This window comes from Pleurodeles waltl, chromosome 11 (genome assembly GCF_031143425.1).
Source record: "Pleurodeles waltl isolate 20211129_DDA chromosome 11, aPleWal1.hap1.20221129, whole genome shotgun sequence".
Classification (NCBI taxonomy): Eukaryota; Metazoa; Chordata; class Amphibia; order Caudata; family Salamandridae; genus Pleurodeles; species Pleurodeles waltl.
In genome coordinates this window covers 144764440-144783941 of record NC_090450.1, presented here as the reverse complement: position 1 = coordinate 144783941, position 19502 = coordinate 144764440, and the positions used below count along the sequence as shown (strand labels likewise).

Below are 19502 nucleotides of genomic sequence, written 5' to 3'. Positions count from 1 at the left end.
GGTGCAGAGTTCAAAGTGGTGCCAAAAAACACATAGGCTTCAATGGAGAAGGGGGTGCCCCGGTTCCAGTCTGCCAGCAGGTAAGTACCTGCGTCTTCGGAGGGCAGACCAGGGGGGGTTTGTAGGGCACCGGGGGGGACACTCGTCCACACAGAAAGTACACCCTCAGCAGCGTGGGGGCGGCCGGGTGCAGTGTGCAAACAAGCGTCGGGTTTGTAATAGGAATCAATGGGAGACCAAGGGGTCTCTTCAGCGGTGCAGGCAGGCAAGGGGGGGGGGGGGGGGGGGGGGGCTCCTCGGGGTAGCCACCACCTGGGCAAGGGAGAGGGCCTCCTGGGGGTCACTCCTGCACTGGAGTTCCGATCCTTCAGGTCCTGGGGGCTGCGGGTGCATGGTCTTTTCCAGGCGTCGAGATCTGGGAATCAGTCAGTCGCGGTCAGGGGGAGCCTCAGGATTCCCTCTGCAGGCGTCGCTGTGGGGGCTCAGGGGGGACAACTTTGGTTACTCACAGTCTTGGAGTCGCCTGGGGGTCCTCCCTGTAGCGTTGTTTCTTCACCAGTCGAGTCGGGGTCGCCGGGTGCAGTGTTGCAAGTCTCACGCTTCTGGCGGGAATTGCAGGGGTCTTTAAAGTTGCTCCTCTGGAAAGAAAGTTGCAGTCTTTGTTGAACAGGGCCGCTGTTCTCGGGAGTTTCTTGGTCCTTTTAGAGCAGGGCAGTCATCTGAGGATTCAGAGGTCGCTGGTCCTGGGGAAAGCGTCGCTGGAGCAGTTTTCTTCCGAAGGGGGGAGACAGGCCGGTAGGGCTGGGGCCAAAGCAGTTGGTGTCTCCGTCTTCTCTGCAGGGTTTTTCAGCTCAGCAGTCCTCTTCTTCTTTAGGTTGCAGGAATCTGAGTTCCTAGGTTCAGGGGAGCCCTTAAATACTAAATTTAAGGGCGTGTTTAGGTCTGGGGGGTTAGTTGCCAATGGCTACTAGCCCCGAGGGTGGGTACACCCTCTTTGTGCCTCCTCCCAAGGGGAAGGGGTCACATTCCTATCCCTATTGGGGGAATCCTCCATCTGCAAGATGGAGGATTTTTAAAAGTCAGAGTCACCTCAGCTCAGGACACCTTAGGGGCTGTCCTGACTGGCCAGTGACGACTCCTTGTTATTCTCATTATTTCCTCCGGCCTTGCCGCCAAAAATGGGGGCCTGGCCGGAGGGGCCGGGCAACTCCACTAGCTGGAGTGCCCTGTGGTGCTGGAACAAAGGGGGTGAGCGTTTGAGGCTCACCGCCAGGTGTTACAGCTCCTGCCTGGGGGAGGTGATAGCATCTCCACCCAGTGCAGGCTTTGTTACTAGCCACAGAGTGACAAAGGCACTCTCCCCATGTGGCCAGCAACATGTCTCAAGTGTGGCAGGCTGCTAGAACCAGTCAGCCTACACGGGTAGTTGGTTAAGGTTTCAGGGGGCACCTCTAAGGTGCCCTCTGGGGTGTATTTTACAATAAAATGTACACTGGCATCAGTGTGCATTTATTGTGCTGAGAAGTTTGATACCAAACTTCCCAGTTTTCAGTGTAGCCATTATGGTGCTGTGGAGTTCGTGTTTGACAGACTCCCAGACCATATACTCTTATGGCTACCCTGCACTTACAATGTCTAAGGTTTTGCTTAGACACTGTAGGGGCACAGTGCTCATGCACTGGTGCCCTCACCTATGGTATAGTGCACCCTGCCTTTGGGCTATAAGGCCTGCTAGAGGGGCGACTTATCTATACTGCATAGGCAGTGTGAGGTTGGCATGGCACCCTGAGGGGAGTGCCATGTCGACTTACTCGTTTTGTCCTCACCAGCACACACAAGCTGGCAAGCAGTGTGTCTGTGCTGAGTGAGGGGTCCCCAGGGTGGCATAAGATATGCTGCAGCCCTTAGAGACCTTCCCTGGCATCAGGGCCCTTGGTACCAGGGGTACCAGTTACAAGGGACTTACCTGGATGCAAGGGTGTGCCAATTGTGAAAACAAAAAGTACAGGTTAGGGAAAGAACACTGGTGCTGGGGCCAGGTTAGCAGGCCTCGGCACACTTTCAATTCAAAACATAGCATCAGCAAAGGCAAAAAGTCAGGGGGTAACCATGCCAAGGAGGCATTTCCTTACACCTCCCCTATATTGCGGTTTTCTGAATGTCCCTCTATATTGGGCCGAGTAGAGCGCTCCCATGGCTTTGGCCGTATCAGTGTCCTTCTTCATTTTTTCGATGGCAGTGTCCACTTGTGGTCCAAACAATTATTGATTAAATAGCATGTTTAGGACCGCCTGTTGAATCTCTGGTTTGAAGCCTGAGGATCTCAACCAAGCATAGCGTCTAATTGTCACAGCAGTGTTCACTGTTCTTGCGGCAGTATCTAATACAGACGTATCTGATTATTAGATACTGCTTGTCCCTCCCTCTACCACTTGCGGAGCGCTTTTCTGATATTCCTTGGGGAGATGTTGGATGATATCACTCATCTCGTCCCAATGAGCTCGGTCATAATGTGCAAGAAGGGCCTGAGAGTTTGCAATGCGCCACTGATTTGGCAGCTTGTGACGCTACTCTGTTTACTGCTGCGTCTAACTTCCTACTCTCCTTATCTGGAGGTGGTGCATTTCCAGATGACTGCGAGTTGGCTCTCTTTCTCGCAGCTCCCACCACTACAGAGTCCGGGGGCAACTGTTGTGTGATGAACACTGGCTCCAACGGTGGTGGCTTGTATTTCTTTTCCACACGCGGTGTAATGGCTCTCCCTTTCACGGGGTCCAGAAAAACCTGTTGGGCTTGTTTAAGCATGCCAGGGAGCATAGGAAGAGACTGATAGGAAGCATGCGTTGGGGACAAATTATTAAATAGAAAATCGGCCTCCAATGGCTCTGTATGCATGCTCACATTGTGGAATGCGGCTGCCCTAGCTAAGACTTGAGTATATGAGGTGCTATCATCAGGTGGAGAGGGTTTCAAAGTATAGCACTCTGGGCTATTGTCCTACACAGGGGGATCGTAGAGGTCCCAGGGGGTCTGTATCCTCTTGTGACTGCACAGTGTGTGTGGGTGACTGTGCAGTGGGCATTGCAATAGGTGACACAGTTCTTTGCGGAGAATGTAGCAGAGAATGTTCTGGTGAAAAATGGTGTGACGGAGATCTTTCTCTGGGTACTTTAGCCCTTGGCTGTTCAGTGTCTGTCCACCCTTGGAAAGCTAGTTTCCTTTTAAATTTTAGAGGAGGTGCAGTTTGGATCCTTATGGATCTGTATCCATCAAACTCCTCCATTTGAAGTACCTCCTCAAATCTGTGCCTCTCTTTTAGTTGCTTTGAGAGTCCATGTTCTTCAGTGTATGAGGCTTTTTTCGGCTCCGAAGCTGTTTTTTTCGGCACTGAAATGCCCATGCTGATGGTAGGCCTTGGCTCCGAAAGACTCTTTCGAGGCTTCGTCGACTCGACGAGTCGATGTCGAGTTCTCAGTGGCAGGATCTCGGATTGAGTCCGAAGACTTCGGCACGATGTTGGCCTTTTTCGGTGCCGAAGGTGTTGCTTGGTCACCACTGATTTTTTTATGGGTCGAGCCATGGCCTTCCGGCAGTGGCATCCCGAGGCCATATGTTTCTTAAACTGTCTTTGGGCTTGGGTCGGGGCAGGCGTACTCACGTGTTGGCCTGCTGTAGGTGGTCGGTCTGCGTCGGAGTCGTCCGAGTCCGAACCTTGAATGGAGATAGCCATCTCCTGTTCTTTGACGTCGAGGTGCTCGGAACTTTGACGCCATCTGCATCCGCCTCGCCCTCCGATCCCTCAAGGTCTTCTTCGATCGAAAGGACTTGCAGGCCTCGCAAGCATCTTCTCTGTGCTCCGGTGACAAACACAGATTACAGACCCGATGTTGGTCTGTGTAGGGATACTTGGCGTGGCACTGTGGGCAGAAACAGAAAGGGGTCCAGTCCATTAGGCTTCACATTTTCTGTGGTCGGGTTGACCAGGCCCCGGCTGGGCGCGGAAGCCCAAAAGGGCCACCGAAGCTGTGTTTCGTCGGTGTTGCGGTGTCGAGGCAAGATGTTTCCCGATCGAAAACAATACCAACGCTTTTTGGTGAATTTTTGTCTTTTTCCGATTCGGATAAAGGAGCGAAGAGGAACACGTCCGAACCCGATGGCGGAAAGAAAACAATCTAAGATGGAGTCGAAGCCCAATGCGCAATGGAGTCGAAAGGGAGGAGTCACTCGGTCCAGTGACTTGAAAAGACTTCTTCGAAGAAAAACAACTTGTAACACTCCGAGCCCAACACTAGATGGCAGGAACAGTGCACGGCATGTGTATCTGCAGCTACACATGCCATCGAACACACACACACACATATACATATATTTATTTCACCAAAGCAACTGCTTTTCTGTCTGACATTTTTTCCAGTTCCTTCCTAGACTCTTTAAGGGCTACCGTCCTGCCACATTGCCAAATATCCAATTCTTCCACTGGGTCTTTCTGTACTAGCACTCAAGGTTCGTAAGTATCTATCTTGACAAGTTCACCCATGCTTACTTGTCTAGCAGGTTTTTCTTAGGGACATCTTGTTGCAGAGAATTGTGGAGTTCAGTTTTAGATTCCTTCAGCCACCAACATGACTACATGACAGTCTTAAGGTCTTCAAGAAAGATTAAAACATTAGACTTGACACCACTATATTGTAGAAGGCTAGGCTTAAGAATAAAACACTTGCCCTTGCCTTTATTAAAAGCTCTACTTGTAGCCATGAGTATCGTAAAGGACTTTTCTAGAATTTCAGTATTTCGAAGAATTTAAATACAAGAAGCAACACAATCAACAGGGCTTGGGGCTGAATGAATTTACTCCTTGATAATCAGAGAAATACATTTGAAACTAAATAATGCACTCTGTAAAGTTTGAACAATTCAGACATTCATGTACGTTAAGTTAGGATCCATTAACTTAGAAGTTTCCCCAAAACCCAAAACAGTAATAAAGAAATATGTTAAGTATTTTCCATGGGAGCAGTCATAAGTACAGAATCAACAACCAATTAAAAATCAAGTCTTACCTCTACAGCGTCTGGTGTACCACAGGCCTGATTTTCAGCACCTATGCATTCTTTCACAGTCAGTGGGTCCACAAGCCACAATGCTACTGTGGCAGGCCAATTGCCACCTAGATTTGAGACTGTATTTAAAAGTGTCATGTATGTTCCTCCAATAAGTGGATCACTAACTTTTGCGTTGAAAGCCATAATAGCAACATACATACTGTACACAGTAATCTGTGGATAAAAATATTTATAATAATGAAAAAATTTCTCTTTTAGAATTCTTAACTTAATGCATTTGATGTATTTCCACAGTACAAAAAGGAAGTGGCAGATAAGATCTATTTCAATCAAAGGAGTTCATTAAAAACATTGTACACTTATTTTTTCAAACACTGAAGAAGAAATATTAAGCAACAATGACACTATCTTAAAAAAGCTACTTACCAGTGACTAAGACGATCTACTCTTAGGTTTTCTCCATTTTGTCCTGTCCTTCCATAATGTTCCTCATCCAACAATTCTTCTCTGGTATCTTCTTAAATGTCTTTTATCTTGCATTTCTATTTGTTTGAATAACCTCTAATTGCTATCCTTCATTATACAGCTTAATATTGTCTTATGGCTTGTTTTGCACTATATAGAACAAATCCAGAAACAAGCATGCATGCAATGATACCATTGTGACTGCCTACTCATTAGAAGCCATTTCAATTTCCTTTTTAGATGCAGAAGAAAATCCTTTTGAAAGGGGCCTTTTTAACTTTAGAATATATTTTTGATGAAGAACAACTATTATAGGTAAATAACTTTCCTTTTTGAACAATGAAAATGCTAAAGTTACAAATCTGTTACGACGTGTAGTTCCACAGCTCCCCCATAGATTGCATTCATTTTATGTGAAGATTACCTTGTTTATAGCGCATAAATCACCCCAGCAGGTGTATCTGGGCGCTGATAGGAAGGCAGTAGGAAGCAAATCCGTTTAGAACAGTGTGTTTTTAAGCATTTTTCTAAAATGAAAATGGTTCGAACAATTACGAATTGCATATAGTAGTTTATTCCAATAGACAGGGGCTAGATAAGAGAACAATCTTCCACCTGCCTTCACTTTCTTTATCTAGAGTACTGTAAGAAATGCCTTATCGCTGAATCTCAAAGTCAGTTTCTGAAATCGGTATCCAGTGTAATGACCTGAGGAGAGGGTCAGAGGCCGATCCCAATGGTTAATTACAGATAAGCCTGGCGATGGTGTTTTGAACTACTTGAGATTTTGTTGATAAGTTGTCATTCGCTGAGGTGCATTATAGTAGTCCAATCAACTACTTGTACTAAGGTTTTTCTTGAAGAAGTAGGAAAAAATGGAGGGGATTTCCTTAACATACAAAAGATGGTGAAACAAGTACCAGTAGTGGTGAGAATCTGCTCCTTCATGGTGAGATTATAGTCTAGTCTGACAGCAAGATTTTTCACTGACTGTTAAGGGATAGGTGCTGGGCCTAGATTGGCTGGCCACCAATCGTGCCCAGAGCTGTTGTGCTTTACCAAATAGCATTCTCACTCTTTTAGCGGCATTCAGTTATACATAAATAATGCACATCCAGGCTGAAACAGCTTTCATGTAGGAAGGAAAGCACTGTTTTGGGACGGTGGGGTCCTTATTAAATTAAATCAACAATTAAGTGTTGTTGGTATAAGAATAAATCTCCAGTCCATACAACCTAACAATCTTTGCAAGGGGGCCACATACATATTAAAAAGTGTGGTGCTTAAACAAGAGCCCTGCGGTACGCGTTTATTAATACAATCCTGAAGTCTATTAAGTAGCTTTGGATGGGACACCGTGTATAATGCGGACGAGAGATCTAAAAGCGCAAGCAAAACTGGGATACCAACATCAAGAGCTAATCTAATATGGTCAGTCACTGCCACAAAGACAGTTTCTGTACTATGGCTGAGCGAAAGCCTGACTGCGAGAAATCTAAGGTGTTATTTTCCTCAAGACAAGGCAGTCAAATGGCTGTTCACAAGCACTCCTAAAACCTTGCTTAGCTAAGGAAGCACCAAAATTGGCCTATGGCTAGATAAGTCAGATAGAGACTGATGGTCTTTTTTTTGTATGGGTAGAACTTGTGCTTCCTTCCACTTCAAGGGAAAAATCCCTGTTGTAAGTGATAAATTAAATAAACAACATATGGGAGATGACAATGGTTCAACAAGTAGAGCCATGATTTATTTTCTTAAGGCTCTTGCTAATTTTTTTCAGGAGAAAATTGTGAGAAGTTGTTAAATCCCGCAATGTTTATGTTGTGTGACTAAGGAGAAAGAAGAAGAGAATGATCTGTTATTGTACACTTAGAGAAATTCTCATAGATAAGATCAATTTTCTGCTCGAAATAATCCTCTAGAGAGGAGTCACACAATGATTGTGTGGCCATAGGGGCAGCATTACAGGCGTGCAGATTATAACGTCATGAAGGAATTTACCAAAGAGCTCTAGACGAGTTGTTTGGTTGATTTATTTGTTGAGAAATAAAGCCTTTCTGCGGTAAGTCCTGAGCGCTGTTTTGTAGCTCATTTTATCAAGGAGATTTTTGCTGGAACGCCACTGTAAATTCTAACTTTTTACAATTGGATTTTTGTTGCCCAAGTTCTGTGGAATACCAACATGCAGGAATCCTCTGCCTAGTTGAAAGACTGATTCGGGCCAGAGACAAATGTTCAAATGCCAAAAATAGGGCTTTATTGAGTTCTTTGAGGGCTGCGTTTTTTTAAAAAAAATCGAGTCCAATAGCAAAGGATTAAACATATTGGCAAAGGACTCTGCATCAACTTTGTGCCAGAATCTAGAATTACTTCTAGTAGAAGTGTTGGGTGTATGCCAATTTATTGTAAAAGTGACTCAAGCTTAATCAAATGGTGGTCTGCCCAGACCACTGTAAGAGTTGGGGAGACAAGAGGAGTTTGTAAATATAATATCTAGCATATCCTCGGCTTCATGTGCGGGGCCTTTTGATTTCAACTCAAGTCAAAGGAAGCTGAGGTCTGAAGTAAGCTGAATCATTTCAGGGTCTGATGTTTTCTCTGTGGTAATTAAAATCGCCTAGTAGAAAAAAATGGTTGGGTTGTAAGAACATGATGGGCGATATATTGTAGTAGTTTAAGAGAAAAATCTCTTAGGCCCTAGGAGCTATATAATGTCCCTTTCCGGGAGTCACTCGAGGAAAGATCAAAAAGTAAAGAAGAAAAAAAGAACAAAAAAAAGATTTTCACCCAGTCTGTGATTTGTTTTTCGATTAAAGTGACTGAGCATCAATGTAATCACATCCCATTCCCAAAGAGTGTGAGGTACACCAGACATCCAAGCACTGTGGTATCTCCTCAAGTGAAGCAGTATATGGGAAAGAGGTTGGCAAGATAAACCACCCTCAGCACACCCACCCAAATAAAAATGATTTCTGACAATTTCTTTAGGACATATTGGGCTAAGACCACAGACACAACCTGTCCTACTGGAATGCAAGTAAATGATTTAGAGACCCAAAAAGCTTGAAGCTCACTCTTTTGGATTAAGCTATGGGCCCTAAGAAATACTGTTTGGACTGAGGAGATTTTATTTTATATGCCACTGATCCGCCAGTATAAATGTGAACTTCATGACACATGAAGCAATCAGCTCTACAAATTGATGTATCAGTCAGGTTTCAACCACAAACAATTGGAGAAAACATGTTCGTTAGGCACATTAAGTGTACTAATACTTGAGCAATCTTGCAGGTGTTAACTGCACACTAGATTCAGCTAGACAATAACAGAACAACATAATTCACTGAGCAATAGAGTGGTTTGATCACTATTGAAAGGGTCCAGAGGCTGATTCTCATTTCTGCACTTGGTCTAAGACTGTCAGGTAACAGCAAAGTCAACCAGGGTCTCTGAGAAGAAGAGGTAGGCAAATCAAGCCACTCAGAAACCACAGCCCACAAAGCGCACTGAAGGAAGGACGCAGCACTATCACACTACACAGATAGAAGATCTCTGCTCTGAGGCAGCTGGAAGTGCTGCTCATATTGAGTGCCCTATGTGTTAACTCAGGCACAGTCGAGCCTTGGTAGAGTTGTTGAAGGTTACAAGCCAGGCCAGCACAGCATCTTTGGAGATTGTGAAGATCTACTGTTTAGACACATTGTGTAGGCAGCTGATGACAGATCTGAACAGCAGTTTCTAGTGTTATACATTCTGCAGACGTCTCCACCCTGCAGTATGTGGGTAGCCCCACAGAAAGGGAAGCGGAGAACCCTGGGGACTTGGCCAATTGCTGCTCCTCAGGCCCATAACATCAACATCATATTGCTGTCTGAATATCATAACAAGAACATGCTAGATTAGCTCGTGATCAGTTATTTAGTTGGCTTTTATGGGTACAGCCCTACTTATTACATTACGAGTAGTGACCAGAGATGGAGGTTTTTCAGATTTTTGTCCCTTTATACCTATGCACCCACTTGACGAATGAGCGTGAAAGTTTGCAGAAATACAGTCCAAGTTTCATTTCGGGAGGACTGAAACGTTTGTGGCATTTGATCGAGGATGTGCAAAGAAAAAACTGGGGCCCAAAACTGGCTTACAATCCAATGCATTTTCCATAGACTTAATCAGCTTGCTATTTATGAAATTTGGCCGTATTATATATTAGTTGGTGCAGATGATTTTGTGGGGGTACTGCAGGTAAGTAGAGTAAGTAAAACGTTCTGTGATAAGGTTTTTCAACTTAGTAGTATCTTGTAGCACAATGCTACTAAACGCAGCAAGGAAGCCCAAAAAATAAACCAGACTGCATATGTAAAGTTTCAGATTTACTACATGAACAACTGAAAGACCCATTTATGGTCATATGCTAATAGAAACCTATAAAGAAATATATAACAAATCATAATCTACATAAGTTTTCTTTGCATGCTCTTTGGTTCGCAAAATAAAACTGTGCCCAACGAGCCATGCAAAAAACATCTTTCTTGTACTCCTGTGCCTCAAAATGGAAAAATGACTTTGCAGTGGGCTACAAAAACAACTTTATGGAGGACATGTTAACTAGCCATGAGTAAAAAAAAATATTCTTAATTTTTTTATAACAACGGACTTTCATTCACTTTGGGCTTCACGTGTAGCACAAGCCAACTAAAGGTAGCAAGAAAGCCCAAAAGAATAAAGTAGACTGCGTATGTAATTTTCAGAATTACTACATGAACAACTAAAAAGACACATTTATGGTCACTAGATTATGTAGACCAATAAACAAATATACAACAAATACAACAGATAAAAAGAAAGCAATCACATTAGATCTGATTGCCACTCTATAGTTACAGTTAGTGTTCCCAAAGACAACAACTCCTTGGATATTGCCTCTCTAATAAACTTCTACCCATTTGCCGAATCTCCACGAACATTTACAGGTCTATAGCGTTTTCTACATTTTGAGAAAATGTAAATCTTTGTGGTGAGTCGTTAAGGGGTGCATAGATAACAAGCATTTTCAAAGCTACAGGTCTCGCATCTGCTCGAGTAAGAGCTATTAGCGTTGTAAACTCCTAACTGGACTTTTCTTGCCACACAAATTAGAAGGAAAAAAAATAAAAAATGCAGCGCGATCATGCTGAAATTGAAAACAGAAAAAACGAGCGCAATCGTGCTATGTAAACCCCAGTGCGATGGCGCTGCGTGGAAAATAAACAGATAAAGTAGTCCGGAAACCATGCAGAAAACAGAGTCTAGTATGTTTTTAGTACTTTACCGGTGCTGTGTAGGTGGGCTGAACACCGGAAAAGGCATGACGTATGCATGGCTTTCACAAATAAAAGCAAGCGGATTTTAAAAGGCAAGCCAATGTAACTAATGAAAGTGACTAACGTGACATGAACGCGGTTGGAAGCCGAAAGAGATTACTACAGGGGACGGAGCGCTTTGCACTCACCCCTAAAAAGGGTCCCAAAACGTGTTATTTCACCAATGCATTATCCATTGGACATAGCGTGAAAACGGCTGAATGGATTTACATGAAAATTGGCAGGATTATACATTGTGGTGCAGAGGTGATGCTTTATGGGTACTGCAGCTAAGTAGGGTGAGTATTTAAGTTATAAGGCATTTAAACTTAGTGTTATCTATCGCTGATGTACTTTTGTGGAATTTCACTAAATTATGTGAAACTACTACGTAAATTTATTTTAAAATATATAAAACATATGAAAAAAGTCCCTCCCTGTTACTACTTTAACAAAGTGGTAATGGGTAGGATCTACTACTTACCTGCATCTTAGGCCCCAACACTGAATAGCTCCAAAAGCCAGTTGCTTCTACTCAGGGTCACCTTTTCTTTCTCAAAAAACAGCCATTACCTAAATATATACAGGCTTGTGATCACCATGTACCACGGTATACTGCAAAGTTATTACAGTACACCATGGTCGAAAATATAGCTAAGGCCTAGCTGTATTATTGGAAAGCAGTACCCTTGCGTCACTCCTGGTGTCGCATGGGCAATGGAAAACTTAAGTCAGATTTACAAAGGAAAGAAAGGCCAACAGGTGTGGCCCTGCGTTGATTGATAAATCTGGAGAAACACAAGGCAGTGCAATTAGCTTCTTTACATTACTCTGCACAACATAATCTACAACTCTGCTAAATTTCGCATACATTTTTATGCCATGCCACTGTAGCCACTACACTGTACGTTATTCCACTCTATGCCTCCCCACTGTACAAAACCTCATTCTATGCTATTACACTGTATGCAACGCCACTGTATCTCACTCCACTATATGCTATTCCACTCAATGTCATTCTACTGTACGCCACTCCATAACACAGCACTGTACACTATTCCACATAATGTTACTCTACTGTACGCTACGCCTCCACACCAGTGAATGGCACTCCACGCCACTTCATTCTGCACTATTGGACTGGACCCCACTCCAATGTCTGGTACTCCACTGTATGCCATTACACTCTACCCCATGCAACTGTATGCCACCGCAGTCTACACCACTGCAATATATGCCACTCCACAATACACTACTCCACTATACACTATTACATTCTACGCCACTCCATTGTACAACATTACGCACTACGCCACTCTGCGCTATTGCACTGCATGCAACGCCACTCTGTCTCTTCAGTGTACGCCACTCCACACCACTCAAATATACAATATCCCACTCCACGCCATTCCATTGTATACCACTCCACTCTATGCAATTCCACTGTATGCCACTCCATGCTATTCTACTCTACCCCACTACAGTGTATGCCCATCCACGCTATTCCATTGGACGCCATTCCACTGTATGCTATTACACTCTACCCCATTTCAGTGTACACCACTTCAATGAACGCTACTCTACTATGCGCTATTCAAGCCTATGCCACTCAAGGGTACTCCCCTCCACTCCATTCCATTCTAAGCTAGACTATTGGACGCCACTCCACTCTGATATTTCATTACTCCATGGAACACTACTCTAGCCTAGACCACTCCTCTGTATGCCACTTCACTCTACTCTATGGTCCTGTATGCAACTTCAACCTTTGCTCCTCTATTGTATGGTATTCCAATGTACCCCACCCCACTCCACAATACACCACTCCAGGCTAAACCACTTAGCTGTACACCACTCCACAGTATGTTACTACACTATAAGCTACCTCACCTCACACCACACCACTGTACAACATTCCACTATACTCTATTCCGCTGTATGCTACTCCACTTTATGGTAAGCCACTCTACTGCTAACACCACTCCACGCCGCTCCACTGTATGACACTTTCCTCCACTCTATACAACTCCACCACACTTCACAGCACTCTAAGGATACACTACTCCATTCTATCCCCATACACTCCACTTTCCAACTCTATACTCCACTCTCTGCTCGTACACTCCAAAGTACAACACCCTATTCCAGTATGCAACACTTTTCTATACAACACAGCACTCCACTCTACTGTCCAAGACCCCACTCCAGTTTACAACAGTTTACTACCTATGCTACACCAGTACACTCCACAACACACCAATAAACACTGTACAAGACTTTAACACCATCTACTGTACAACAATCTACTCTATACAGCTCCACTGTTTCACACACTATACTCTATGTAACTATACTCAACACTCTACTACATTTTCTGCCACTCTCCAACACTTGACTCCTGTCGACATCCCTTTACTCAACTGTACAACACTGTACTATAGTGTATACCACTGCACAACACTCTCAAAAATGTAGCTCACTATACAACACTGTAGGCAACTTTGTATGCTGTTGTACTCGAACACTGTATGCTAATTCTCTCTCCAACACTGCACACCACTCTAGAAAAATCAACGTGACTGTATGCCACTCTACTATAGTAAAAAACAACAGATAATGGACAGAATGCAGAGTAAATCAAACATTCACTCCCAGTCACAGATCTGAGTTTAATCCATCAGTTTTATTTTTTGCTTGCCATGCCACCCCATTTTGGACCCAGTCATATGCAAATCAGCCTTGAGAACAGTCCAGCCCGAACTGCCAGGCCGGGTCCTCCCTGAACTAGAAACAAGCATCCTGAGACCGGTTTCAGAGGATGGAGTTACTGTACCATGGTAAAGCCTGTTAACATATTTTATTAGATTAAGTTACACAAATTACAAGAACTGTGGTGTTGATTACCTTCTTTAACCAACCATTTAAGATTTGCATTGTAATAATTCTTGATCAGGATGTCTGACAAGAGTAGTAGCTTGCCTGAATCGGTTCATCAAAACCTTAAAAAAAAAGTGTAAAATATATATTTATCTATATATTCATATACACACAGAAGAGCTTTGGGTCACCCCTTGTCTTCCACTGGTCTGTAAGAGTGTCATCGACATTCTGCTTCCACCCATAATAGCCTGCAGCGTTAGACATTGGTTCCGCCATTGGCCCTCTTGCCTCTCAACAGGCAGTATTTGCTGGAACAAATTCACACATCTGTCTGAAAAGGAGCAAGGGCTGTGAGTGATTCATTTGGTTTATCATTGTTTTACCCTTCCAAGAAGACCAACACACTAGTGGTAAATGTGGTGGCCATGCTGGAAGTGATGAGTTATTCACAGCCCCACCGAAGTACGTCCATTCACTGCTATGTTTCAATTTATTTATTACACACACATGCCCTCTTTATCTATGCAGCAGCAAGTTCTTTTTCCCTACATTTATTATTTTACTGTATTGTGCATATGTTATGCATATGTTATTGACTGTGTGTGTGTGTGTGTTTGTGTCTTTGCACTTGTCTGGGTGAATGCAAGAATGAGTCAGTGGGTGGATAAATAGATGCAGGACTGCAAGGATGAGTGACAGAGAGCATTGCATATGTGTTGACCTGTCGAGTGCCTAAACCCATCAATTCCAGAATGGGCAGTTTCATCCATAAGCCAGACCAGATTGGCACTGCCAATCCTGGTTTAACACTTGTTCTCCTGAAAATGTGTTTCTTCCTATCAAACAAGGGGGCAGAAACATTTGAAAAGGACAGAAGGAGTTAAATGTGTGTTTTTGAATGAGTGAAACAAAAGTGTTACCTGATGAAGGGCATAACTCAGGAACACAACAACATAGTAATAGATAGGGAACCCTCCTTCATGTCCTACTTTAGCAGTCCACCAAACCAGCAGAGAAAATTCCAAACCCATCAATAACCTGAAAGGAAAGATGGGACAACATGGTTTTACTGGATTTGAAGAAAACAGCTACATTGTTAACATTTATATAGGATTTACAAATACAGGCATATTCAAAACGACAAGATCCATGTGGAGCATTTCTTTACTGTCTCCCTGCAACCTCATTCATGTTAGGCATGTCTTTGTAAATATTTTGAAAAATAAGCTGGGTAAAACATTACCATTTGTGGCAGCAGTAAACAAAGTTAGATCCTTAACGGAATTTCTTCTGCCACCACCACAGCCCCCACAAAAAAATAGGGGATAACACACATGAAACGAAGACACATAAAACCTAATTATTTTACCTCTGGCAGTTCAAATAGCCTTCTTTTAGTTCACAAATCCATTAAATTGGATAACTGTCCTGTTTGTGATTTTACTTGTCCTGGCCTCTCCCAGTGTAAAATAGGCCTGGGCAGAGTTTGTGAAGTGCAGAAAAAAAACTCAAGTGGTTGAGTGCAGTAAGTTGCGCTGCTCACGCTAATTTTTTTTACGGCGTGAGTTCGTACCGCGTGGTGAAATCAGCACAAGCGGCACAAAGCACAGTGAAAGAGGGCACTGCTTTCTCAACGTAAACGACAGGTTTCTCAACGCAAGCAGTAGTGATCTGCCGCTGCTGCTCGCGTTGAGAAATCTCGCCGGGAGGCGGCCTATTTGATTTTTCTTGCTTGCGTGTGCCAACCTTCAGTTGGCGAGCGAGAGGAGAAAAACTGCGCCGCTGCGTGGAGTTCATCTGCCACCCCTAGTGTAAATGACAGTGGAGGGAGCACCCTTGTCTCCTAGTTCTCCACTGTCTCTTCTAGGCCTGCCCACAAACTGCACAGAGCAGGGGTAGAACACAACACAGAGTTGGCAGCACTTCAAGGTCAAGTGAGTAGTTAAGATGTTTTTCTTTGTCAATGTAGTCTGAAAAGGGACATCAATGGCCGCGGAGGGGGGGTGGGGGGCTAAGTGGAAAAATTCTGTGCCAAATAACATTCAGATAATTGAGAGAGAGACGGTTGCAGATCAAATTAGAGAAAGTCTGTAGGTTTCAAATTTTAGACACTTTTTACAAGATGGAGCACACACAAGACACCTTAAGGGGAGTTATTAAATATGGTGTTTGCAAATCCATGCATTTTCGACAAATAGTTGACCTAGGTGAAAATAAATATTTTCCTATGAAATTCCCATAACGTTTAATGGGGTATTGGAAGTGGGAGTAAAATGACTAATTGGTGTGTTATTAACAAAGTTTATAAAAGTCATCTCTGCGTTCTTCATGTAGTAGAAACCACTCAACATTAAGGAGGCCATTACAACTTCATCAGATGGAAAAGTCCAGTTAGGACCGCCAGCATTGCCAACCCCTCCTGTGTAGGAAAATTGGTGGTGCCGGTGGTCTGTAATGTGGCGGTCGCACTGATATAGAAAATATCTTAGTGGAGATTTTTTTTTTTCTTATTATTCTACTTCTAGGGTGTGAGACAGTCATAAAATAGAATTTACATCAAACAAATAATAGGGATCAATTATTACCATAGAAGAGTTACAATGCAGTTGCCTGGGAACATGAAATTAGATGAGATGATCAACAATAATAATAATCAGTCAATATTATCATTTCATTAGGATGACCCGAAGCATCAACTGAAAAAAATACTTCATCACAACCAACATTTTTATGTCTCAGGAGTCTAACTCATTTGCGTGCTGACCCTAAATATATTTTTGAAGTTAAAAGCAGAAAATCATAACCTACCCTGGATGGGAGAGAACACTTTTAGACTATGGTTGAAATCCTTCAGATGAAGGACCTATTTTAATAGTAAGTATTGTCAAGGAGTGCAAAAACGCAGATGCAATGCTCTATAATCCGCAACTGAGGACAGGATTGGGACTATATTGATGAAACTGAAGAAAAAAAAAAAATAATAATGGAAGGCAAACAGCTCATAAGGACAGCTAATTTCCTATTTCCCAACTTAGATGGAATATCTAATAATGTTTGAGTACAGTTACCCCCCCATAAGTAAATAAATAGTTTATTGAAGCCACATGTTATTTGTGATATCAGGACACTCCCTTGAGACCCCTTAGCCTTTGTGGTACTTGTAATCTAAACTCTATTCACATTTGCTGCACTACAATGAGTGCAGTGTCTCAGTTTTGAAGACCTAGGTCAATAACCTTCTAATGCTTCATAAATATATTTCAGATGGTGAGATGAAATCAAAAGCAACTTGGAGGTGCACGCCAGAACAAGCAACAGGTTTTGCTTATGTGAAATCTATTGGCCTGGTCAATGTTTTTTACATGTTGCACAGCAGTTGAGCTGCTGTCAAAATGGTTCAAGTAAGAGTAAAAAGGGCTATGACGCGGCCAGTGGTGACCGCACCATAGGGTTTTTGTTTCTTTACCTTTAAAACATGTTGCACAACTGCCAGGGCTGCTGTGCAACAGTATACAAAAAAAAAAAAAAAAACACACCACCACAGTACACGGGAGGAAGAACACAGAGACCAGGAGAAGGATCGGGGAAGGTGAAGGGAAGACAAAAAAAAATGTTCGGTGAGGGTGGTGGAGGGATGAAAGAGACTACAGCTCTTTGAGTGTAGGCTGGTCAGTAAAAATACTACACCTACTACTACTACTACTACTACTAATAATAATAATAATAAAATAAAGAGTACCTACTGGCCAGTGGGAGGACACTGGCCACCACTACTTGATCAATGCTCCATGGCATGGACAAAGATCCCAAAGATTCGAAGCCCAGTAATAACTTGGATGCCAGGAGGAGCAGCTGACCAATGGGAAGAAAGGAAACAAGTGTGACGTGGGAGCCAACCAATGCTAACTAATGAGCGTGCTCTAAGTCCTTTTTAAAAAACATTTTTTTAAAGGACAATAGCTTTACTGTAAACGCATGCACTGTAGGCAGGGCCACTGGAATTATGCAGCAGGAAAGGCCAAATTATGTGGCAGGTTTGAGTAAATTATGCAACAAGAAAAGACATATTATATGGCATAATGTAGCATATTTTTTTTAATAGTATTAACCCATTATTTCACCATTTTTAAACTTGGTAACACTGTCTGGGTGTTAGTTGCACCTCATTAGGACCAGCTTAACACCCAAATATAACAACAAGCAACAGAAAGGTGATCAGGTGACCAGTCCAGCTTTGCAAAGAGCCTTCCGCTGCATGGCAACACATGTCGCTGCATTTTTAATCACTTTTGAACCGCTTGAGCTAGATTTTTTTTTGTTAAAATCTGCAGATTATGTGGCAGATGATGAATTGGGTGGCACGTGTATAATTGTGCGGCCCCAGTGGTTTTCGCATAATCACATTATTCCAGCTGTGGTTCATTTTTGCTCGACGCAGCCACTGATTAGTACAGGATTTGTTGCAAACCTAAGCAGTGGTGTTGAATTTGTGCTGGTGTTTGCGTGTGGCAGGCACTGGCACTTAAACTTGAGGGCTAGGACTAATTTTTCACCACCGGACTTTGACCCATTTAAGTAAACAGGAGACAAAGAGGATGCAGAGGAAACAGTGGCATAGATATAAAGCAGGGGTGAAAAAGGAGTGCATGTAGGTCGAAGAAAGAGGGATAAGGTGGTATAAAAACTATGCATCTTTGCATTTCATTCACGTTTCAAGGGAAATGTTGCAGGTACGCAGGGTTCCAGGTGGGTCAAACCACAACAAAGAAGGCACAGCAAAAGGAGACCCTCTGTTCACCACCGCATCCCTGTTACTGGCCAGACACAGATGGAAAAAGGTATGAGAGGAGTGGCAGTGGGCCGAGCTGTTGGCATCAGATCTCTCCAGGGGTAAGAAGAAGCCAGAGGTCAGACACAGAGGACGGATTAAGGAAAGCTGGCTGCTACAGGCAGGAGTGCTTGCACATAGGAGGACAGGCAGAGCCAAGATTAGAAAGCAGGGACAGGGGAGAGCAAGAAAGGGGGGATTAGAAAGGGACAGGAGGCATCTGGGGACAGAGAGAGCAAGCAAACATAACACAGAGCAAGCAAAGACGGGATGGCACACGGAGGATGTAGGATGTGACCGGAAAAAAAAAAACAGAGGCAGGTCAGAGAAAGCAAGCAGAGACAGAACTTGGAATCTGGGACAAACCAAGGAATCAGAGGCATGCAAGCAGGGACAGGCAAAACAAACGAGCAGAGGGTATCACTTAAAGGAAGGAGGGAAAGAGGTGGGTCAGAAAAGCAAGCAGAAACAGAGAAGGAAATCTGGTACAGAGCAAGTAGAGAGGCATGCAAACAGCCAACCGGGCAAGCAAGCAGGGGCAGAGAGCATCGAACAAAGATAGCATGGACAGATGTGGACCGGAGAAAGCAAGCAGGGACTGGACAAATAATTATGGCCAGGGCAAGCAAGCAGGGGCATGACATAAGGGATAGGATGGGATCACAGAATGAACGCATGGGCAGGGCAAAGAAGGTGGGACAACGCAAGCAGGCAGGGAAAAAAGCAGTGACAGAAGAAGCAAGCGAGGACAGCAGAAGCTCAGAGAAAGCATGCAGAGACAGGACAAGGAATCAGGGACAGTGTGTTAAAGCAGGGACATGAGATGAAAACATGCACAGTAGAGGGTCATAGAAAGCAAGCTGGGCAGGGCAATGAATCAGAGTGTAAGCTGACAGAAAAACAAGTAGTGAAAGGTGAAGCAAGTAG

The 19502-nt window shown here is 43.5% G+C and overlaps 1 protein-coding gene across 3 annotated transcripts in view; it reads right to left on the bottom strand.

The window, feature by feature from the left end:
• The window catches only part of SLC33A1 (solute carrier family 33 member 1), an 89083-nt gene that overhangs the window by 19166 nt on the left and 50415 nt on the right, over positions 1–19502 (bottom strand). For all 3 annotated transcript variants that reach the window (XM_069213302.1, XM_069213301.1, XM_069213303.1), the window contains exons 5-6: positions 14668–14785; positions 5061–5276 (exon numbers count right to left, since the gene is read on the bottom strand). In XM_069213302.1, coding sequence (XP_069069403.1) covers positions 5061–5276; positions 14668–14785 — 334 coding nt within the window. The remainder of the gene's footprint in view (positions 1–5060; positions 5277–14667; positions 14786–19502) is intronic.